The sequence below is a fragment of the Oryctolagus cuniculus genome, chromosome 3, assembly GCF_051225735.1.
Source record: "Oryctolagus cuniculus isolate XC-2025 breed Fujian yellow rabbit chromosome 3, ASM5122573v1, whole genome shotgun sequence".
Taxonomy (NCBI): domain Eukaryota; kingdom Metazoa; phylum Chordata; class Mammalia; order Lagomorpha; family Leporidae; genus Oryctolagus; species Oryctolagus cuniculus.
Genome location: NC_142869.1, coordinates 3,668,195 through 3,692,588, shown reverse-complemented (window position 1 = coordinate 3,692,588; position 24,394 = coordinate 3,668,195). Strand labels below are relative to the sequence as shown.

The 24,394-nt window shown below is 57.9% G+C and overlaps 1 protein-coding gene across 3 annotated transcripts in view; it reads right to left on the bottom strand.

Annotated features, from left to right (window-relative positions):
• DRC11 (dynein regulatory complex subunit 11) overlaps positions 1 to 24,394 on the bottom strand; it is a 153,136-nt gene that overhangs the window by 113,580 nt on the left and 15,162 nt on the right. For all 3 annotated transcript variants that reach the window (XM_070070001.2, XM_089328875.1, XM_089328876.1), the window contains exon 6: positions 10,846 to 11,051. In XM_070070001.2, the coding sequence (XP_069926102.2) occupies positions 10,846 to 11,051 (206 nt within the window). The remainder of the gene's footprint in view (positions 1 to 10,845; positions 11,052 to 24,394) is intronic.

Sequence of the window (24,394 nt, the reverse complement as noted above, 5' to 3'; positions counted from 1 at the left end):
AAAGCGGGGGCCTATTGAAAATTCAAGCATATGGCCAGAAACCCTCGCACAAACGCAAACGTGACCAGCGCTGGAGCCTGCAGCGATTCAGAGAGCAGAACGAGGGGAATGATCCATCTCCCTCCGGGGGCCGACGTGAGCGTCCACGGGCCTCACCATTCCAGACTCACGGGGCAGATTTATCTGTGTTTCATCAAGTACGAAAAATATATGGACGGAAGGGTTTCCGGCCGACCCCACCCCCCGCCCCGTCATCCAGCCACCTCCATTAATGTCAGCAGACTCATAAATTGGTCCCGCGCTGGACGGAGAGCGGCTCGTGCGCTGCACGGAAGCCTCCGGACGTGTCACTCGCTGCCTATAAATTCGCTTGCACGAAGTCAAGGCAACGGACTGCACATGGACTACATTAGCACGACCCTCCCTGGAAAACGGAGGGGGCCACCTCCCCCCAAAGGACAGGCGGAGACCCTCGTGTGCCAAGCAGGAGGGGCCACCTCCCCCCAAAGGACAGGCGGAGACCCTCGTGTGCCGAGCCAGGAGGGGCCACCTCCCCCCAAAGGACAAGCGGAGACCCTCGTGTGCCGAGCCAGGAGGGGGCCGCCTCCCCCCAAAGGACAGGCGGAGACTCTCGTGTGCCGAGCCAGGAGGGGCCACCTCCCCCCAAAGGACAAGCGGAGACCCTCGTGTGCCGAGCCAGGAGGGGGCCGCCTCCCCCCAAAGGACAGGCGGAGACTCTCGTGTGCCGAGCCAGGAGGGGCCACCTCCCCCCAAAGGACAGGCGGAGACCCTCGTGTGCCGAGCCAGGAGGGGGCCACCTCCCCCCAAAGGACAGGCGGAGACCCTCGTGTGCCGAGCCAGGAGGGGGCCACCTCCCCCAAAAGGACAGGCGGAGACCCTCGTGTGCCGAGCCAGGAGGGGCCACCTCCCCCCAAAGGACAGGCGGAGACCCTCGTGTGCCGAGCCAGGCGCTTTCACCGACGGGGCTGTGCGGGAGTGAGACGTGGTTCGCCGGTATCACCCGAGGCCCAGGCTCCCTTCCCGACTGGGAAGCAGACCTTGAATTCTAGGTCTGAATCCTACGGGAGCCTCTACTCAAACCGCCTTCTAAATTTTATTAGGAAGAACAATATATTACGTGTGACACGACTGCCTGGTGGTGAGCAGGTTTTTATTTTCAGTTTTCTGTATTTATACAGGAGAATGGATGCCCAGGCAAGGGCAGAGTCTCTGGGCAGGAAGGGAGATCCCCCCGAAGTCAGCTGTCTCTCCAGCCCCGTTCAGACCCCAGCCGTCACTCGCCCTTCCTCCTGTATAGGAGCGAGTCATTGGCTCTTCTAGTTCACGAATCCAAAAAGCCCAAGAAAACGCAGGAGGTCTTTAAAAAGTTTGTGGAAAACAGAAACTGTGAAAGACCTATGCATGCACTTCACTCTTTTTTTTTTTTTTTGCATCAAAATTAACTTAGCTTTTATACCCTCGAGTCCCAGCGCAACGCTGGGAAACGCTCCGTCCTCGACGCCTTCACCCCCTTCCTTCACGACACTGTGGAAGCTAGGCAGCACGAGGGAGAACTGCGGCAGGCAGCCTTGGGCTGGGGCTCATTCACAGACACCCTGGCCTCATCCGACCAAGTGGCAACGCTTATTCCTCGAATTCACTGCTCTCACGGGCGTCCCCTCACGACACGGAACTTGAGGGCTCCTGGGCAAGCCTGGAGTCCCTGTCCAGTGTGGACCTGTCTCACCCACGCACCCAGCTGGTCTGGGGTCCCCCACACTGCAGGACGACCCGGCTGTACTGGGTAGGGGTGGCCTCTCTGCAGGGCGCTCCCCGCAGATGGCAGCACCCGGAGCTGGCTCATCTCCCGCACTCTGGAGGACCACACAGGGCCCCACAGAGGCCATGCCTGTCCCAGGGCTCACCTCCCGCACTCTGGAGGACCACACGGGGCCCCACAGAGGCTGTGCCAGGTCCCAGGGCTCTCACCTCCTGCACTCTGGAGGACCACACGGGGCCCCACAGAGGCCGTGCCTGTCCCAGGGCTCACCTCCCGCACTCTGGGGGGCCACAAGGGGCCCTGCAGAGGCCGTGCCTGTCCCAGGGCTCACCTCCCGCACTCTGGAGGACCACACGGGGCCCCGCAGAGGCCGTGCCTGTCCCAGGGCTCACCTCCCGCACTCTGGGGGACCACACGGGGCCCTGCAGAGGCTGTGCCGGGTCCCAGGGCTCTCACCTCCCGCACTCTGGGGGGCCACACGGGGCCCGCAGAGGCCGTGCCTGTCCCAGGGCTCACCTCCTGCACTCTGGGGGACCACACGGGGCCCGCAGAGGCCGTGCCTGTCCCAGGGCTCACCTCCCGCACTCTGGAGGACCACACGGGGCCCCACAGAGGCTGTGCCTGTCCCAGGGCTCACCTCCCGCACTCTGGGGGGCCACACGGGGCCCCGCAGAGGCCGTGCCTGTCCCAGGGCTCACCTCCCGCACTCCGGGGGACCACATGGGGCCCCGCAGAGGCCGTGCCGGGTCCCAGGGCTCACCTCCTGCACTCTGGGAGACCACACGGGGCCCCGCAGAGGCCGTGCCTGTCCCAGGGCTCACCTCCCGCACTCTGGGAGACCACACGGGGCCCCGCAGAGGCCGTGCCTGTCCCAGGGCTCACCTCCCGCACTCTGGAGGACCACACGGGGCCCGCAGAGGCCGTGCCTGTCCCAGGGCTCACCTCCCGCACTCTGGGGGACCACACGGGGCCCGCAGAGGCCGTGCCTGTCCCAGGGCTCACCTCCTGCACTCTGGGAGACCACACAGGGCCCCGCAGAGGCCGTGCCTGTCCCAGGGCTCACCTCCCGCACTCTGGGGGGCCACACGGGGCCCCGCAGAGGCCGTGCCTGTCCCAGGGCTCACCTCCCGCACTCTGGGGGGCCACACGGGGCCCCGCAGAGGCCGTGCCTGTCCCAGGGCTCTCACCTGCAGCAGCCCGTGACCCCTATCAGGGAAGTCACTCTCGGTATCTGCTGAAGAGCCCCAGGGTCTGTCTGCCATCAGGACTTGGCGCCCACACAGCCCTGAGCGCCTGGAGCTGCTGGGTGTTCTGAATTTGATTTACTGTGACGCCTGACATCAAAACACCCGATTTCACGGGGCCGTGCACCTGTCCCTGCGGCCTCGGCAGATCCTGCTCGCCTTCTCCCACGGCCCCCACTCAGCCCCACGCATTTCTTCCCACTGAAGCAAGAGGAGAGAAACGGGTAATGCACACACTCGTGCAGTCTCCCGGCGGCCCAGAGCCGCCTTTGAGGATTCCTGGAACATGTAATTACACGAGGAATTCAGAATAACGAGCCCCAGCTCACCTCCCTGACTGCCCGGCCCTCTCTCTCCCTGTGTCTCTCGGAAACTTTTTCATTCTGAAAGTAATTCATGCTCTCCGTGGAAAACTCGGGCTACACAGCACAGAACAAACGCGGGCACGCGCCCTCCACTCTGAAGACGGCCACTGTGAACATTCTGGGCGCTGCTTTCTGATGTCCTTCAAAGTCCTCGCGGAGAACAATGGGAGCCGTCCCTCGAGAACCAATTCTGGTTTCACACGATGCCGCTGTTTCAGAAGTCTTCACTCGCCCGTGTCAGCTCTCGGGCGCCAGGAACTATGCCGGATTTTCAGCCAACTTACCCAACTTCTCTGAGTCCGCTTTCTCATCTATAAAATAATTGGGGCAAACCACAAGCTGGCGTCCCCAAATCCCAGGATTCTTCTAGCTCTCGCCCTCTCGTCTCCCCTCCTCTCTCCTTTTCTCCCTGCGTCTCTCTTTTCCTCCAGGAGCACACAACCAGCCCCAGCTCTGCATGACACAGAGGGAAAGCCGAGGGCCCCAGGTGGACTCGGGTATCTGCCGTCTCTTCCGTAAAGCGACCCTGAGCCCTCACGGAGCACAGGGCCCCAGGCAGGGACACACTCAGTGCTGGGGGAATCAGGACACAGCGTATGAATTCCAGCCCTGCCGCTCACAAGCCAGGATCCCCAAGACAGCCACTGAGCGCGTCTGAGCTGTGGGTTCCCAGAGCACCTGGGGCTGCACCTGCTGTGGCACGTGGGCTAGCAGGGCAGGTAAGCGGGACACAGGTGCACCTGAGGGACAAGAGCCACAGGGACAGCGTGACCAGGCTGAGGCAGGAGAGCGGCCGGTGAGGGCAGAGGGACCTGGCGCCCCAGGCAATACACCGTCACACACGTGCTCACTGCCCCGGCGCCAGGGGCCGGCACAGCTGTCTTCCCAGGGGTCCAGGTCCTAGTAAGGAGTAGCCCTAGAATGGCACAGCCGAGCCCCAGGACTGTCCATGGGAAGGGTGAATGTGGCTGCATTAAAATTATACCTTAATTTTTAAAATTTAAAAAAAAAACAACCTGCCGCTGACACCCATTCCTCAAGCTCTGGCAGAACAGAAACCGCGTGGAAAACACATTGCGGAGGTGACCGTGACTGAACCAAGGGCCTGGGCGTGATGTCAATCACGGGTCCTTATGAGAGGGGCAGGGGGGCCCGGACACACGGGTGGGGGGAGGGCGGGTGAGGCGACCCCAGAGGAGGCGGAGTGACGCGGATGGGAGCCTAGGCAGGCTGGCGGCCACCAGCAGCAGGAAGAGGCGGGACAGAGTCTCCCCTAGACACCCCGACTTCACATCTCTGACTCCCAGCACGTGGGTTCCCAAGGTTTCAGGCCACCGAGTTCTGTGGTCACGTGCCACGGCGGTGATGGCTAACTCATACAAACCTCGAGTTCACGTAGCTGCTTCTTCGCGGAAGCCCGGGGACTCCGGGTGCAGACCGAGTGACTGGTGTGACCACTGCTCTTCCTAACAGACACCTGATGGAGCCAATCACCAAACGCTTCCGAGCAGGGGGCGGGACAGGGAGGGGCCCTGCACCCAGGAGCGCTCCGGTGGGTGGGAGGAGGAGGAGGGGCCGGGGTGAGTGGCGCACTCTGGGGCCGGCTTGATGAATGGCTGAAGGACCCCTCCACCAGCCAGTTTCCCAGACTGAAGCTTGATAGAACGGCCGGCCCGAGCAGTCCTCGCTGTGCAAAGCGGAACCAACGCGGTCGGTGCACTGTCCTTCTGGAAGACTCCAGCCCCCAGCGAGCGGGCGTGAAGCCGAGGAGCACACGCGGCAGAGGGGCCCGGCTGCCCCGGGCAGGAGCGCGGGCTGCGGCGCGGCTGGGCAGCAGTCCCAGCGTCCCCAAGAAGGCCCCGTGTTGAGGTCTTGGGCTCCAGCCTTAAGGGTTGCAGCGAGGAGACCTGGTCCGAGGGTGGGGAGTAGGAGGTGGCTCAGTCTCGAGGTCCCTGGGGGTGCGCCCTGGCAGGGGCTCTGGAGGGGGGGTTTAGGCCGAGTCTGCTTCCTGACTCCCCGGGGATCCCCTGCACAGCCGTCCACCGTCCAGACGGACGGGGTCACGTGACCGCCGACGGCAACCCTCCCAACCGTAAGCGGAGACGACCCTCCCTTCCCCAGTGGCTCCTCTCCTGTCGGGCGGCAGCAGGACGGGGAGGGCGCGTGCCCCCCAGCCCTGGGGCCCCGTCTGTCTAAGGTGGCTGCGGGGCAGCCTGCGGGACGGGACCTCGCCTGAGCGCTCAGCGCGCGGTGGGCAGCGCGCGCCCACCAACCTGCACCCGGTGCACGAACTGCGCAGACGCAGAAGGCCAGTAGCAGCAACACACAGGAGTGGGAGACGCGCTCCCTCCGAACAGGACACGTCCGCGGAGACGGGCAGACCCAGAGAGCGTGGGACGCCCGCGTGTCTCGTGCGTGGGCTCACTGAGCCCCAGAACCGGCCGGGAGGCGGGGCCGCGGCCTCTGCCGCCTCTGCCTCCCACAGAAGCCACGCCCTTCGGAGACCAGCCAGGGCTCGGGAGGGCCGAGCCGTCCCCCAGCTGGTTCCGCTCCTCCCCGTCTCCCCAGCTGCCCGCGGACCAGTCAGAGGACGCCGATACGGCGCTCAGCCCCAGCCCCAGCAGGGCGTCACCTTGCAAGATGGTACTGCCCATGCGCGGCTGCAGGATCGTACTGCGCATGCGCATCACCTTGCAGGATCGTACCACTCATGCGTGGCTGCAGGCTCGTACTGCGCATGCGCGGTTGCAGGCTCGTACTGCCCATGCGCATCCTCTTGCAGGCTCGTACTGCCCATTTCTCACGTGGTCTCCTCTGCTCTGTGTTCGCGAGTTAGTGTCGATGCGAGATAACCACGCCCACAGAGGCTAAACGTTTATGAAAACACTTTTGCAGAAATAAGAGGGAAAGTGAGTGCTACAAACCTGTTACATTACATTTTCTGAATGAAGTTAAGTAAAATGTCAGAAAGTTCTAGTATCTTTCATACATTTAGATACATTGTAGAGCTCACACACACACCCACACATGCTCACACACACCTACACACGCACACACATGTTCACACATGCACACACATGCACACATACCTACACATGCACACACATGCACACACACACCCACACATGCTCACACATGCTCACACACCCACACATGCTCACACATATATCCCACACATGCACACACACCTACACATGCACACACACCTGCACATGCACACATACACATGTACACACATGCACACACACGTGCTCACACACACCCACACACATGCACGCACAACCTACACATGCATACACCCACACATGCTCACACACCTACACATGCACACACACGCTCACACATGCACACACATGCTCACACACGCACACACATGCACACACATATACACACATACATACCCCACATGCACACACATGCACACACATGCTCACACACCTACACATGCACACACATGTAAACACATGCACACCCACACGTGCACACACATGCACACACATGCACACACATGTACACACATATATACCCCACACATGCACACACACCTACACATGCACACACACATACACATGCACACACATGCACACACAATGCTCACATATACCTACACATGCACACACATGCACACACACCCACACACATGCTCATACACACCTACACATGCACACACACATGTACACACATATATACCCCCCACATGCACACACACCTACACATGCACACAGACATGCTCACACACATGCACACACATGCTCACACACACACACATGCACAAACGTGCCACAAGGGGAACGACCTAAACGACAGGGCAGTTCACAGAGGAAGAAAAAAGAGAATTCTTCAGCGTCTCTGCGAACATAGTAAATGCAAATTAAGAGGTGACTGACCTAGCGGTCTTATCGAGTTGGCAAATACGTAAAAGATCAGAATCAACCTTAACGACTGCCCGGGCAGTCTCGCGCTAACCAGTCACTGAAGTCGTGCTTTGGAACGCATTTAAAGGACGCGGGAAAGCCCAACGTTGAAGTTCTAAAAGTTGGGAAAAGGATTCTTAAGACTGTAGTTAGAGATCGGCGTGAGGGACGGGGGCGGAAGGAAGCTGAGCCAACGCTGGCCCTGTCGTCGTCGGGGCGGCGCTGACCGACGGGCCTCACCGTCTTCCTCAAACTCCCTTCAGTGAGCCCGTGCTACGTTTAACACCAGAGGAAGTACTTCATTTAAAAACCGACTTGAAGACCAAACAATCGGGTTGGCACTGCAGCGCACGTGTTGATCGGCTGTCTCAGTGCCGGCATCCAGTAGGGGCGCAGCGTCAAGTCCCGGCTACTCCAGCTCCCGCTAATGAGGCTTGGAAAAGCAGCAGAGGACGGCCCAAGTGATTGGCCCAGACGCCTGGGCCCGTGCACCATGTGGAAGGCCCGGATGGAATTCCAGGCTCCTGGATGTGGCCTGGCCCAGCCCCAGCTGTCGCAGCCATTTGGGGAGTGAACAAGCAGATGGAAGATGCTGTGTCTTGGGGCCAGCATTGTGGCGGAGTCGGCTAAGCCTCTGCCTGTGGCACCAGCACCCCATGTGGGCGCTGGTTCGTGCACCAGCTCTTCCGATCCAGCTCTCTGCTTATGGTCTGGGAGAGCCGTGGATGATGGCCCAAGAAGAAGTTCCTGGCTCCTGGCTTCGGATCAGCCCACCTCTGGCCGTGTGGCCATCTGAGGAGTGAACCAGAGGATGGAAGACCTCTCTCTCTCTGTCTCTCTCTCTGTCTTTCTCTCTGTCTGTCTGTCTGTCTCTCCCTCTAACTCTACCTCTCAAATAAACAACAACAACCACCCAAACAATCCACCGTGGGAGTGACAGGGATTGGCTGAGTAAGTGCAGGTACTCTGAGCGGTGGCGCATCTGTGAACTGTGACTTCTAATAACTCATCGGGCTGTCCTGCGTGTCGTGTTGGAATTCATCCTGGGGACTGATCGCGTTTCATGTTTCAAAAGACAATATTTGCTTTACAGCTGCTTTTGGTTTAAAAACAGCAAAGAGAAGGACTTTATCAAAGTCAACCCGAGAAATGTAATCCAATTGTGGAAATAAATGTGCTTTGACCTTACGTTACTTCCAAAGAGGATTTTTCTCTCCCTGTGAAGCCTACGCAGCGGACCCGAGAGGCCAGCCCCAGCAGGCCGCAGACCGGCGGGTCAGGAACGCGGGACGGGGTGGTCTCCGGGGACTGGCCTGGCCTGCTGGTCTTCAAAGCAGCCCACAGACCGGGGGACGACCACGGGCACCCGCAGGGCGCTCCCAGGGCCTCCCCCCAGCCTCACACGCCCGGGGGGCTTCCAGGAGCCTCAGGATGCTGGAACGCTAACCCACGTCTCTAGAATCAGGGGCTTCTGCATTCCAAATCCACCCGGATCGATGCCCTGCCTTTCTGGTTTTTCCTCTCACATATTTTTAAACTGGGGTTTTAACCGAAAGCAATGCTTAATAAGAAAAGACCTCCAAGAGCACAAACATAAGAGAAGTGATCCCACCACTCGGGTCCCGAGAGGCCGCCCCGCCAGCAGCTCCTAGCGGCTCCTTCCCGGTAATTTTCCACGCACGCACCAACACGTACTTAATAAGTTAAACGTGTGTGCGAACACAGACCTGCTCCTTATCGCCGGCCTCGCTCTCCATGGTTTCAATTACCTGCGGTCGCCCATGGTTGGAAAACATCGAGTGAAAAATTCCAGAAATAAATAATTCATAAGTTTTAACTTACGCACCATTCTGAGCGGGGTGGTGAAACAGGGCGTCGCCCCGCTGCGTCCCGCCTGGGAGGAGTCGCACCCCTCTGTCAGACACGTCCCGGCCGTGCAGTCTCCCCGCCCGCCAATCACGCCGTCGCCTCTCAGCTGTCAGAGTGACTGCTGGGGCAGCACAGGGCTGGCCACTCTCGCTCTACTCAGCGGAGCCCCCATGCACACAGCAGCGGTGCTGGCAATGTCGCGACACGGTATTTATCCTCTCTCTGTCCTCCTTTATTATTAGGCATTTTTTCTGTGCCTGATTCTAAGTTGAACTTTGTCACAGGCATTGTATACAGAGCTCAGGACAAGCCACGGCTTCAGATACTCACCAGTGGTCTTGGAAGAGACCCCCTCCCCCCATGGATAAGGGAGACTGTTGTGTTCACAGTACGTATACATGCATGTTTTAACTCAATGTGGGGTTGCATTTCTACGCAGTGATTTGCACTTGGTTTTGCCCCTAACAATTAGCTGGATTTTCAAGTGTTCATATAAAACCATCTCACGTACAGACGACACAGTGTCGAGTGCCTGCTCCACAACACAGAAAGGAGGGGAGCTCCTGGTAGTTCCTGGTGACGCACCTTCGTGAACTCGGGGCACGCGACTCCCAGTAACCGTGACAATGCAGGGTTTAGTTACACCCCCAAGTGACTCACAACCACTTATATTTGCCTTGAAAGGCAGACAGGCACAGAGAGAGAAATCTGCCATCTGCTGGCTCAGTGCCCAAAGCCAGGAGACAGCGACCCCATCCAGGTCTGTGTGGGCGGCAGGGAACCAGGAAGTCGAGCTGCCCCCTGCCATGCGGCCCCAGGGCATGCCGACTTGGCACGAAGCCTGTGGCAGAAGCCAAGCCAGGACTCGACCCAAGCGCCCGATAGGATGTGTGCTTCCCGAGGGCCCCCCAACGGCTGCAGCGGGACTCCCACCCCTGTCACGGCGCATTCACTAGAAGGTGCCCTCCCTGCTAACTCTCCCCGAGTGCAGGTGCACAAACTCCTCCCGACAGCCACAGGACATAGCGGGCTACGCCGGGAACGTCACCGCTCAGCTGCTGGCACCGCCCGGCGCTCACTCGGGAACTGGCTGTGGTTTCCCTGGGGGAGGGCACAGCACAGGGAGCCCTTTATCCCGCGGCAGAGGCAGCAGCAGCCGCACCCAGCGGTCCAGGCCCTCGCCGTCTAGTGAGAACCCCACCAAAGGCCAGCACTCCTGCCCTCGGGCCACAGGGATAGAGCAGCGACTCAGAGAGCGAAGGACCGGCCAGGGCGGCGCGGGGACTTCCCGCGGCAGGACCCCACTTGTACCACCAGCTCACTTTGAAAAGGGAAGCCTGGGGTCTCAGGTGCCTTCCTTCAGGAACCCACTCTGCTCCTGGCCCAGCTTCCTGCCGACGTGCACCTGGGGAGGCGGCAGCGGGGGCTCAACTAGCTGGGTCCCTGCCACCCACGTGGGTCCTGGCCCCTGGCTTCACCCTGGCTCAGCCCCAGCTGTTGTGGGCATTTGGGGAGTGAGCCAGTGGTTGGAAGAGCGCGCTCTCGCTCTCTCTTTGCCCTTAAGTAATAAAGAATCAATAAATAAATCTTAACGAAAAGCAAAGCCAAGAAGCCTCAGGACTGAACCAGCAGCTCTGTGCCAACACAGCCCGGGGCTCTGCCGCGGCGCTCACCTGCACTCGATGAACCAGTGCCGGATCTGGTCCTGCAGGCTCTCCTTCATGTCGGGGCCTTCGATGGCCTTCAGGTCGTTCTTGATGGTGACCATGGCCTCCCTGTATTCCTCCTCATGCTGCCTCTGCACCTCGCTGCGCAGCCGGTTCACCTTCTCGGCCTGGGCTACTGTGGCGCTGACTTCATGGAAGAGGGGAGGGGGGCTCTGGAACGAGAAGCCAAAGGGTTGCCGTCAGGTCACAGAGCTGGCAAAACATAACAGACGCTCCAAAAGCCTGAGAGAAGCTTCCAGAACGCTGGGTCCACTCTGGCAGGACACCGAGGGCCCCTTCGTCACCATGGGGGGAGGCGGGGCTCCTGTCCCACCAGTTCCCAGGCTGGGGGCTGGCGCCGCAGACTACAGAGAGCTAAGCTCTGCCAAATCCAGACACATAAGAACAAAGTACTTGACGGAAGAGCTGAGGACAAGCACTGGCCTGCTCTGGACTGGAGGAGAGAACCGTGAAGTCAACTCAGGAGACCCCCCTCCCCTGCACCCCTGTAGCCCTCAGAAGGAGGGGCTCCCAGCGCTGGCTCCGGGCACCCGGCACTGCGTCAGACCCTCGCCATCCACCAGCCGGCAAGGCAACAAGCGTTCGGCCCGGAAGCGCTCTCTCGACGCCCAGTACGGGCGCCAGGTCTTGCTAACAGACGCACAACGCGGCGTGGGAATTTACAGACCATGGACACCAGCAAAGGCTGCAAGTCAGCGCCTGGTTTTACTGCTTCATTTAAGAAATGGCAGATAAAACGTGAGTAAATGCAGATTAACGTAAGAGTAGACCATGTCTGTATCAGTTATGCTGTGAACTGCAAAAAAAAAAAAAAAAATCCAAGAAATATCCCCAGCTGAGCAAAGACGGGCCAGCTTGGAGAACAGCGGTAACTGGCATCCGCACGCACCGCGTCACTCCCTCCCATCTGCTTGCTGACGCCGGTGAGAACCTACGTCCCAGCGGAACTCGCTTGCCAAGCGCGCACAGGCCAACGCCACACCCCCACCCTCAGAGCGGCCCTGTGGGCGTCACCACGAAGAACGGTGGTGTTCCATTATTTGCAAATTGTGTGCACATGTCCTCAGACCAAGAAAACTGCGACACACTTAGGTGCGAATATGCCTGCACGCAGGATAGACACGCACGCACGCACCTTACCCAGGGAGCCCCGCTGGCCGATTCCCAGCACACCCTGGGCAAACCCAGCTCCGCTGACGGAGCCTCCCCGCCCGCCGCACACTGGCTGCCGCCTTCCGCCCACTGCTGCCCGTCTTCCTTCCCAGGGGCAAGGAGTGGGGAACGCGTGGGTTAGGGGTAAAGGGACACAGCTGGGCAGGGGCAGGACGCACAGACCTCCCGACCCCAACAGAGAGCCGCGCTCCCATCCTTCCCTGTGCCATGGAGTCTAAGATCTCGTCTCAGAATTGTGTCTTTAATTGCATAAGACACCCAGGTTTGCAAAGCAATCGGGTGATGCTTGAGCTGGGCCTTCACAAGTGGGCAGGCAGCTCTGGCTCACGTTTGCCAAGAGCTCTGCAGGGAGTGTTTGACGGGCTCCTTGGCAGCTCCACCTCCTGCGGGCCAGACGCCGGCCTCGCAGCGCGCCACAGCCCCGCACATCCCCTCACCACGCCACCTTGTTTCATTCATGTCTGGCTTTCAAGGTAGAAGCGCGATGTGACCGTCCCATTGAACAGATGAGAAAACGGAGGCGCAGGGCTTGGTGCCTCCGCCAGCCAGGCCCGAGCACAGGGGGCTCCGGGGCCCTTTGTGCGCCATGGGGGTCTCCCGTCGCCCCGCGCCAAGCTGTTAATATCCGCGCACTGTGCGTGGGTCCCGACACAGACCTTCCAGGTTCATGAGCCGCGTTTCCTCCTCGGGCTGCCGCATCTCCCTCTGTAGCAACTTCGGTCACATGGAACTCAAATTTGTTAACTCACCGCGCAAACAGCAACTCATTTAAAAATAAATTACGAATATTAAAGGCAGAGAACAGAGCACGATAATATACCATATATATTGAAACACATCAGCTGGAGAATAATGCATCTTAATGAAGGCTTCCCACGTGAATACACCATTATATTTACAAGCTTTCCAGAGTTAATGACCCAGAACGGGATAACGAAACCTACATTTATAGCAAGGTCCTCTGTCAGCAAAAATATACATATTAATAATTGATGCGGCTGCACACAGAGGAGAGACCGCGGTGCTGCCCGAGTTCGTGGGGAAATGGGACACCACGGCCCATTAACTTCCAATGCTTAGCTAATGTTTGATGGGTTTTGTCTTTAAAGATCCGCGTTCAAATTAGTGAGAGAAAATGGACATCGTCCCAGTGAAAACCTGTCCCATTTATCAGTTGCAAATAAACTTGCAAACAAGTGATTTAGTGCTGGCGACCGGCGGAGGGTCTCCGCGCCTGGCGGGGCTGGGGGCTGCTCCTGGCCTTGGCTCTGCTGTCACGGGAGGTGCGGGCGGTGCAGGCGGGAGGGCAGACACGGCGCCCTGCAGTCTCCCAGGAGGCCCGCATGCCAGGCTGCGCTCCTCAGAGGCTGCGGAGGCGCCACAGCCGCCTCCCTGCACGCCTGGCGCCTGCCGTGCACCCCACGGGCCTCCTCCGTCCGTCCATTTCAGGATCCTTCTGTCGTCGACCAGAGTCGGCCATTTTGCATCCTTCTCTTTCCGGGGAGAGCTCCCATTTATGGATCTGTGTTCCTGCACACAGGGTCCCTCCTCCTAAGGAGGAGCCCGGCTGGAGGGGTGGGCAAACATGGCGGCCTGGGACCTCGGCCCTCTGCTCAGAGGTAGGCTACAGCCTTATCTTAGATGCCATCATGTAGTGGGGACAAAACCATTACAGTGAAAAACCAGGGCTGGAGTGGAGCCTAGCCCGGCTAAGACCCCGGTTAAGGTGCCCACGTCCGACCCTGCAGAGCCTGGATCTGATCCCGGCTCTGACTCCCAACTCCGGCTTCCTGCGGTGCACACTGGCCGGCAGCCAGGGACGGCTCGGGTGGCTGGGTTTCTGCCCCCTCCATGGGAGACCCACACTGAGTTTCCAGCCTCACCCCGGCCATCGCAAACATCCCGGGAGCAAGCCAGCACTAGGGGGCTCGCTCTCTTCCCTCTGCTTCCAAATAAATAAATAATTTCTAAAAAGAGTAAAAAAAAATCTCCCTTGTTAAGCCTAATTTAACACCTTCACTCTAAAAAAGGTGCTCGTGAGAAGTGGCTGGGACAGGGTCTGGTGAGGCCTGGGACTGAGGAGTGCTGGGGGCTTCGTCCTGCTTGCCGCAGGCTCGAGATGCGGGTGCTGTTCTGAGGGGTCCGTTTATTCCTCCAGGGGGCTCTCTGCAGTGGGGGGGGGCACCCACCACTGTTTTCATTTTCCAGAAGAGGAAGCTGGGGCACACAGGGCCGAGGCGCGGGCACAGGGCGCATCGCCAGGGAGCGGCAGACGGGGGTTTGGGCCAGAAACTGTTCTCCCTCTCTGTGCGCTGCGGTCTGCGCTGACCGGTCTCCTCTGGCTCAAAGCAGGTGGTCTGAAAATGATTTCTAGGGAACCATATGGGACCACAGGATGCATATTGGTAACTTAAAGATTGTGTTTACTCGTTTACTGAAGGTGTGGAGGAGAGAAAGTTAAATCTCCGGTTTGCCTGTTCCCTCTCCTAATGCCCGCAGCAGCCAAGGCGGCTGATGTCACCGGCTGCCACCTCCATCCGCGTCTCCCGAGTGAGTGGCGGGGACCATGCCTGAGCCTGCTGTCTCCCAGGGTGTGCAACCCCAGGAGCCCGGACAGGGAAGAGGAACAGGGACTGGAACCCCGGCACTGATGGGGATACGGGCGGCCCGACCCGAAGTCTTAACCTCTAAGCCAAACACCAGCCCCCTTTCATAAAAAATATTCATCTGAGAGGCAGAGGGACAGAGAGAGAGAGAGAGAGAGAGAGAGAGAATCGCAGGTTTAACAGTAACTGCTGTACTGCCTGAGCGATGTGATGCCTTCTCCCTGATGACGCTTCTCAATGACCTTTCACCTCTGCTAATTTAAATATTACAATGGCAATTCAACAAGGTGCTTTTGGGTTATGAATGACATGAGCACCTAGACCCCTGATAATAAGCATTTGCCAAAACGCAGCTGACACTTAGCTGGTGTGTGCTGTGTGCGATGTACCACGCGTGATTTTAAAAGCAGCTGACACTTAGCTGCTGTGTGCTGTGTGCGATGTACCACGCGTGATTGTAAATGCTCTACAGATGTCAGTTTCCTGAAAACTGAACACTCCCAGGAGCCGGCTGCTGTGCCGTCTCCACTGCACACACACGGAACCCGCGACACAGAGGTGGAGGGGCCGGACCAAGTTCACGGGGCTGGGACAGCAGACCTGGAGCGTGTCCTGGCGCTGGCCGGCTGAGGAGTTCTGGCCACCAGCACTGTCTGTGCTTAGGGCGGATGTCAGGCCCTGGAGGGCACACGAAGGACTCCTGGGAGCCGGAGCAAAGAGAAAGGGCAAGGAAGAGAACGCTTTTTGTCCTTTACAGACCTGGAACATGAATAAAGTAGAATAATGGGAATAGCCGGAATGAAGACATATTAATAACAGAAATCGAAGGTTCCCAAGGGACCAGACCGTAAAATCCCATTTAATGGAAAAGAATTCTTTTTACATTGAAGCCTCCTGGGTAGACTTTTCAAATCACAAAGATCGGGCCAGTGTTGGGGTGCAGCAGGTCAAGCCTCTTCCCGCGACCCCAGCAACCCCTGGTATAGTCCCGGCTGCGCCACTTCTGACCCGGCTCCCTGTTAATGCGCCTGGGAAGGCAGCAAAGGATGGGCCAAGTGCTTGGTTCCTGCACCCACGTGGGAGACCCTGAGGGAGCTCTTGGCTCTGGGCCTTGGCCTGGCCTAGCTCCGGCTGTTGCAGGCATTTGGGGAGTGACCAGTGCGTCGAAGATCTCTTTCTCTCTGTCACTTCACCTTTCAAATAAATAAAATGAATCTTAAAAAAAAAAAAAGAAAAATTGTTTGCAACTAATCACCTGTGATAAAAATAACAAACGACCAGATAGAAATATGAAAAAAAAAGTTAAAAAAAAAGCAATCACAGAGATTCTTCAGAGAGTCCTCCCCGAATTCTGACCGCGGTGCCCCGTCGCGGGACAGCTCGCGTGCTCGGCCGTCCCTCAAGGGCTGCTCCTGCCCGTGGACCTCAGCGCAGCCGCCGTGTGGGGCCGCACCTGTGCCTCGGGCATCCCCGGGATCTCTGGGCAGCTGGGTGAGGAGGCCGCAGCCCGGCTGCTTGTGACGCTCTGCCTTCTAACAGCCTGCTTCCGGGTCAGGGCCTGGACGTGGTGTACGGTAACAAAGGCTGAGACACCTGCGATTTGAAATCCACGCACGGGGATTATGCAGCCTCTGTTTCATTACACCACAATGTTCCTGCACTTTCTGGGAGTTCTCCAGGGTGGGAAGTCATTCGGTCACTGGGAGCACGGCTCATAATTTTCTGGGATCATGAACGCCACCCAGTATTTCCTGCGGGTGCGGCTAGGCCCTGGAGCCACCCCTCGTCCCTCAGGAAGTCGTCCCAGCAGCTCCGTGCACCAGGCCCTGCTGTCCTGCACCGGCAGAGGGAAACGCGTGGCTGCCAGCCCTGCCATGGGCGCAGACGGAGCTGAGCCGCGCCCCAGGCCTGGCTGCCTCTCCAGTACTGGCTCCCCTCCGGCCAGCCCCATCCACACGCTCACTTCCAGGCGCTGCCTCTCCCCAGGAGGGAGACCAAGCTCCGAGAATCACAGCAAACCCGGTTTCTGGAAACAATCACAGCGACTACGAACAGCACGCTGGACCACGTGGGAGCACGCGGGACCACACAGGAACACACGGACCACGCGGGACCACACCGGACCACACAGGACCACACAGGAACACACAGGACCACACCGGACCACACAGGAACACGCAGGACCACACAGGAACACACAAGACCACGCTGGACCACACAGGACCACGCCGGACCACGCAGGACCACACAGGAACACGCAGGACCACACAGGAACACGCAGGACCACGCCGGACCATGCAGGACCATGCGGGACCACACAGGAACACACAGGACCACACCGGACCACACAGGAACATGCAGGACCACACAGGAACACACAAGACCAAGCAGGACCACGCCGGACCATGCAGGACCATGCGGGACCACACAGGAACACACAGGACCACACTGGACCACACAGGAATACACAAGACCACGCAGGACCACACAGGACCACACAAGACCACGCTAGACCACACAGGACCACAGAGGACCACGCAGGACCATGCCGGACCACGCAGGAACACGCAGGACCATGCCGGACCACACAGGACCACGCAGGACCACGCCGGACCACACAGGACCACACGGGACCACACAGGACCACGCAGGACCACGCCGGACCACACAGGACCACGCAGGACCATGCCGGACCACACAGGACCACGCCAGACCACACAGGACCACGCAGGACCATGCTGGACCACGCAGGACCACGCTAGGGGGTACGTCACAACAGGCCTTGATTTGCATGCTCTCGTGGCAGTGCCACAGTCCCCCTAGGGCCCAGGCTCTGAAGGCAACAGAGGCGCAGCGGGACAAGCACTGAGCTCTCCCAAGGGACCCTGGGAAAGGAGCCCGGTGCACGGGGCGCCCACGCTCCCATTTAGTGCTGTTGTTAATGGGACGGAAATACAATGTATCGCCCTGCTCCCCAAACAGCATGGCACACAGCTTGTTCCATGTTGGAATCTGAAAGCGCGCAGGGCAGGACGATGCGGTGCTAGGCACAGGTCTCCTGCTTGGTGTTCCTCATTACAGTGCGAAGGCTGATAGCTTCGGGGGCACATAGAAAGCGTGATGGTCATGTCGGGAGCACAGAGTGAAATGCATCACATTCATTAAGTTCCCTCTACTGGATCCACTCCATTGGCTGTGCCAATTAAAGTAACTGCTCGTGAATTCCCAGACAGCTATCCATTTTCCTGTGTAGATTTTAGAATATAAATATTTAAAGCGACAGTATCCACAATAGTCCCTTACAGGACCACCGTAAGAGACCGTGTGGCCAGGGCGGAGGCGTGAGGAGGGTCCTTGCTCTAGTTCTGCTTTGGGGACGCCACAGTCACTCCTGGAAGCACGCCAAGCTTCTCATCAAGATACAGATCAGATAAATAAATGGTTTATACATCGGCACGGTGAGCAAAATGAAATAATGGAAAAATGAAACTTTAAAATGAGTCGGCAATATCTCAATCAGTGATACAGTGGAAAATCTATTCAACTGAAAACACTGCTTGGATTTGGGGTAATGGATTTTTTATGGTTATCAGCCAGTGAACAGAAGATAACATTCTTTAAAAAATTGAACCCATATATTGCTCAGTGGTGTAAGATTTCAACAGAACGTGGAATTACCAAGAAAAAAACACACTTGGGAAAAAAGCAAACTGCGGAAAGTCCCACTGAGTACAAAACCGACGAGTGGCTGTGTGCGGCTGAGAGACCCACGCAGACCCCCTTCATGGGGCGAGCCCACAGAAACTACTGGGAAAATAAACAAAGGCACGGGTTGTGTCTTCGTGCGGTATTGACGTTAGCTGTTCAGGCTTCAGGAAGAGCTTCCGGAAGGTGGCACGGAGCAGCTGTCCAGGACAAGCGGGCTGAATCAAGTCCGATGGAAATGTAATTAAATGGGAGTTGTTACATCAACATGGCTGCTACTGCAAGACCTCACGTAAACTCAGTTTACCCTGGACTGAAACTTTTGAAGGGTAATTTAATTTTTGCCGTAGAAAACTGCTACATAAATTGGCACCAAGCTCTGTCAACTTTACAGTAAACAGAGTGGGCGTTTAGCCTAGTGGTTAAGACACACTCGGGACGCCCGTATCCCACAGGCGAGTGGCACTGTTGGAGTCTCAGCTCCGTTCCTGACTCCAGTTTCCTGCCGGTACACGGCCTGGGCGGCAGCAGTGACAGTCCTAGGACGTGGGTTCCTGTCCATCACGCAGAGACCCAGACTGAGATCCTGGCTCCTACCTGGACCTGGCCCAGCCCTGTCCATTGCGGGCGTTTGTGGACTGAATCTGCAGATGGGAGCTCTCTGTCTCTCCGCCCATCTGCCTCCCTCTGCTTCTCAAATAAATGGACAAAAACTCAGTCAATAAAACATAAAAATTGAAAAAGACAACCATTCTAGTCAAACTTGGATATTTTCTTTTCAATGTTCATGGACGTCTATGTTTGTGTATGTTCTAAATCATGAATTTTCATGTATGAGCATTTTATGTCCTTAAAAATCATCACTGTGCACACAGGTCTCTGATGGCTTCCTTAGGACAGAACTAGGAATCAGGATGAAGGACCTAAATATTTTCAGGCTCCTGCTCTGTCTTAGCCTCTTGCTAACTCACTTTCAGAAATGCTGAATCCATTTAACCCATCGCATATGAGACCAAGAGCTCACGACACCCTCACAAGAACAATTTTCTTCTCTTCTTGTAAAGATTTATAGAGGGAGGCCGGTGCCCCGGCTCACTAGGCTAATCCTCCGCGTTGCGGCGCCAGCACACCGGGTTCTAGTCCCGGTCGGGGCGCCGGATTCTGTCCCGGTTGCCCCTCTTCCAGGCCAGCTCTCTGCTGTGGCCAGGGAGTGCAGTGGAGGATGGCCCAAGTGCTTGGGCCCTGCACCCCATGGGAGACCAGGAGAAGCACCTGGCTCCTGGCTTCAGATCAGTGTGGTGCGCCGGCCGTAGCGGCCATTGGAGGGTGAACCAACGGCAAAGGAAGACCTTTCTCTCCGTCTCTCTCTCTCACTGTCCACTCTGCCTGTCAAAAAAAAAAAAAAATTATAGAGGGAGACAGAGAGAATGATATTCTGTCTACTGGTTCACTCCCCAATGGCCACTATGGCTGGGGCTGGGCCAGGCCAAGGCCACGGAGTCTGGACCTGAGTCTCCCGTTGGGGTGGCAAAGGCCCAAGTCCTCGGGCCATCTTCTGCTGCTTTTCCGGGTCCCTTAGCTGGGAGCCAGACGGGAAGTGGAGACGCTGGGACTTGACCTGGTGCTCTGAAACGGGACGTCATCACTGCAAGCAGTGGCTTCACGCACTGTGCCCCAACACCGTCCCCAACCGCTACCGTTTCTTTGTCAACAGGCAGACCCAACTTCCCCTGTTCACAGTTCTACAATGCAGGCTTCCCAGTTCAACATCTGGAATCAGGAATGGACGTGTCTGCTCTGTCTTAGTCGGTAGCACTTCTTTTCCTTAATGACCCCTGAAAATAATGAGGCGTCTAAAGTCGGCGGAACACAGCAGTGTTCCGGTTAATGGCGAATCTGTACTTTCGACACCAGTCAACAGCCATGGTTTATAAAGAATCATCGGGGCCGGCGCCACGGCTTACTAGGCTAATCCTCCGCGTTGCGGCGCCAGCACACCGGGTTCTAGTCCCGGTCGGGGCGCCGGATTCTGTCCCGGTTGCCCCTCTTCCAGGCCAGCTCTCTGCTGTGGCCAGGGAGTGCAGTGGAGGATGGCCCAGGTGCTTGGGCCCTGCACCCCATGGGAGACCAGGAGAAGCACCTGGCTCCTGGCTTCAGATCATCGCGGTGCGCCGGCCGCGGCGGCCATTGGAGGGTGAACCAACGGCAAAGGAAGACCTTTCTCTCTGTGTCTCTCTCTCTCTCACTGTCCACTCTGCCTGTCAAAAAGAAAGAGAGAAAGAGAGAACCATCGGAAAGCACAGGTTTCTCCGTCCCAGTGCATTTTTTCGGAGTCGGGTGGAAAGCACGGCCTGCTCGCCACCCTGCGCTGCTCAGCGGTGCTGTGTTCACGCGGCTGCACGACAGACCTCGGGCTGCTCCTCGTCACCATCTGAAACTCCGCACGCGTCAACCCCACCCCACACCCCCACCGGAACCGCCATCCACTTCCTGTCCCCACACTGTCGCCCGAGTGGAAGCGTGGATTCTCTGTGCACCTGTCGCTGGCTTGTCTCACTCAGCCCAGCGTCCTCAAGGGTGATCTGAGTTCCAGCGTTTGTCAGAATTTTCTTTCTGTGGCCGAGTAATATTCCACCCCAGTGAACTTCTACACCGATCACAGCGGTCCTGATTCCGACAGCGCACCTACACCACTAGAAAATACAGGTGGGCTGGGTCCCAGGGTGTCAATTTAAAAACCTGAGTGTTAACTTAATTTTTGAAACTCAAAGACCAAAGGGAAATCAAGAATGCGGGTAGGCTGGCGCCGCGGCTCACTAGGCTAATCCTCCGCCTGCGGTGCCAGCACCCCGGGTTCTAGTCCTAGTTGGGGCACTGGTTCTGTCTCAGTTGCTTCTCTTCCAGTCCAGTTCTCTGCTGTGGCCCAGGAGTGCAGTGGAGGATGGGCCAAGTGCTTGGGCCCTGCACCCACGTGGGAGACCAGGAGGAAGCACCTGGCTCCTGGCTTTGGATTGGCGCAGTGCCGGCTGTAGTGGCCATTTGGGGAGTGAACCAATGGAACGAAGACCTTTCTCTCTGTCTCTCTCTCTCTGTCTAACTCTGCCTGTCAAAAAAAAAAAAAAGTGATAAAATCAAGACATCTCTTATATTCTCTGAGCTATTCTGGTCTGCCTCCTCCTGTCTGGGAAGGCGGTAAAGCCTGGACACTTGATAAACACGGATGTGGGGATGCTAAGTCCTTCCCACCAGGAAACCAGGCACTTCCATGTCTCCGGAACAGGGACCTGAGTTCCTTCCTCTAGCAGGGTAATTCTGTGCTGACCACAAGGGTAAAGCACCACGGCCACACGCACAGGTGCAGCCATCCGGGATGGGAGGGGGCGGGGCCCTGAGACTGTCATTTACAAAGTGCCAGTCTAAATCGGGAAAATTACATGGCAACGCCCTGAAAAAGGGACTAAATTCTACTTTTTCTATATTTCACATCACTGGCAGGATCTCCCAATTTATTTTAAATCCTCAAATCCCAGAGGACCTAACTGCCTTGAAGAGCCACGTCTGCGACCCACCTCAGAGCAGAGGGGTTCGGCTGATCAACCTCACTGGTGGGGCCCCGGACTCACTTCTCTAAGAGCGAGACGCGGGAATGCAGCATTGGAAAATGGCGCCTCACAGGGAAAGAAGGCGGGTGTCGGGGTGCAGTGGGTGAAGCCGCTGCCTGGGGGCCTGCATCCCCTATCAGAGTCCTGGGTGCTCTGCTCCCCACCCACCCAGCTCCCTGCTAACGTGCCTGCAGAGCAGCAGGTGACGGCTCGAGGACTCGAACCCCGCCACCCTGCGGGAGAACCGGATGGAGTTCTTGGCTCCTGGCTTCAGCCTGGCCCAGTTCTGACTGCAGTGGGCATGTGGGGAATGAACCGGCAGATGGAAGATCTCTCTCCCTCTCTGTCACTCTGCCTTTCAAGTAAATAAATCTTAATATATATATATATATATATATATATAACACACACACATATATAAACCATATCCCCCATTGGTTAAAAACTATAAATTATATTTGTTTTTTTCATTTCTTATTTTCTGAGCATGTCTAGGAAAAATCTTTAAGTCCCAATTCTTGTCTTCCTGAGCTGCACATTTGATAAGCACAGAGAACTGGGAAAACACATTGCAAACTATTATTGAAATACGTCTCAATTGAAACAGTCACACACTGCTGGAGTCAAAATCCGTCCTTCCCCCGATGTAATTTCGAATGTGCATTTGATCTGTAATTTTTAAAGATATCAAATGCACGTCTGCCGCCGGCAGAGCTAAGAGCCAGCACAGAGAACACAGAATCCTGGCTGAGTTCTGCAGGTGCAGGCAGACCCCAGGGCAGCCCCGCGCCAGGCCCCGGCTGCTCCGATGCCATCCGCTGTTCCTGGTGCCCCGGCTTACAACCACAAATCCACTCCGACGGGACTGTCCATCTGCCACAAACCTGCCGCCATTCTTTCTCGCAGTTCTCAGTGAAGAAATCCCAGGGCGTGGCCTGACTGGGCGGGAAGGGCAGAGCCGTGTGTGCCCAGGGGTCACCGGCAGTCCTCCAGGCGGAACCCGGGGCGGCTCCCTGCCCCAGCGGCCACCGTTACGAGTGCTTCTCTTCCTTTCTTGAGAACGGGAGTTTAAAAGGGGCCCCGTCGCTTTACCGGGACTGTGCTGCCATCTGAGACTCCCTCCTGCCCCCTCCGCGTCACACCTGCACCCTGGCTCGAGGGTCTCCTTTGTCCCCTCCCTTTATCCTCACAGACCTCCTAAAAACTCTCTTGCATGTCCAGTTCCATCTCGGCACCTGCTTCTCACGGCGTCCAAACCAACACCGGGATGCAAACCTCTTCTGTGTTGGTGCTGGCGACGGTGAGTGGGCTCCTTGCTGCCCCAGGGGATTCTGGGTGCCTGCACCTGCCCAGGCCAACTTCTCTGATCTGTGCCTGGGGCTGCTCACCGGCCTCTCCCACAGCAGCTGGACTTGCTCATTCCTGGGGCTAGTTCGTGTTTTCACGTGTTCTTGATGAGCCAGCCAGGGCTCTGCATACTGTTAGCATTTCCAAAGACCTGGTGTGTGGGGGCGTGGCTGGGTCTCTGAAGGCCAGCAGGTGCGCAAACAAGGGCCCTCCACAGGCAGTGGGCTTTGTAAAGAGTCAGCTTAGGGGGCTCCAGGGGGCACTTGAGGGGGTATCATGGGAAGAAGAACCAAGACAGTCTGAACCAGGGCAGGGGGCGGAACCCCAGGCGGTGGGCGGGTCCAGGGAGAGGCAGCAGCTTTCAGAGGGAGGGGGCCGTGGGAGCTAGGGGTCTCTGTTCGGGAGGGGCTCAGGCTGGAGACAAGACCATCCTCCTGGGAGACTGGCACCTGGTGATGTGGGCGAGGCAGGAGGTCCTGCGGTCAGAGGCTCCGGGGTGTCGCCAAGGCCCCCACTCCTGCTCCTCACACCCCCACGGCCCCCCCCCTCCCAGTGATGGTGGCCCCTCAACTGGCTCCTGAGCCTTGCCACAGGGCGGAAGTGAAGGGACAGGCCAGGCCCCTTCCTCCCGTGATGGCACGGGACTCCCTGGCATTGAAGAAGAGGCGGCTGTAGGCCAAGGGGCTGGTTCTGCCTCCTGCTGCCGTCAGCCCGTGGGGAACGGAGGCTCTGGCCTGCCAGCCGCGAGGAGCTGCCCCGGGAGAACCTCAGCACGAGGAAGCAGGTCATTCCCCGGCCGGGCTTCGGCGAGACCTCGCCGGGGACCACACTTTGACGGCAGCCTCGGGAGCTGCGAGCGGTGCCCGACTCCTGACACAGGAGCTGACCCCCAAGTGGGTGCTGTTTCAGCCACAGCTGGGGGGACGCTGGTACATGGCGTCAGAGGATGAACACGGCCCCCACATCTCTGATTTCACCACCAGCACGAAGATTTCCGCGGAAACCCCGAGCATCACTGCACAGCCGGCTCAGGGCCACAAACACCAGCAAGGCGAGGGCTCT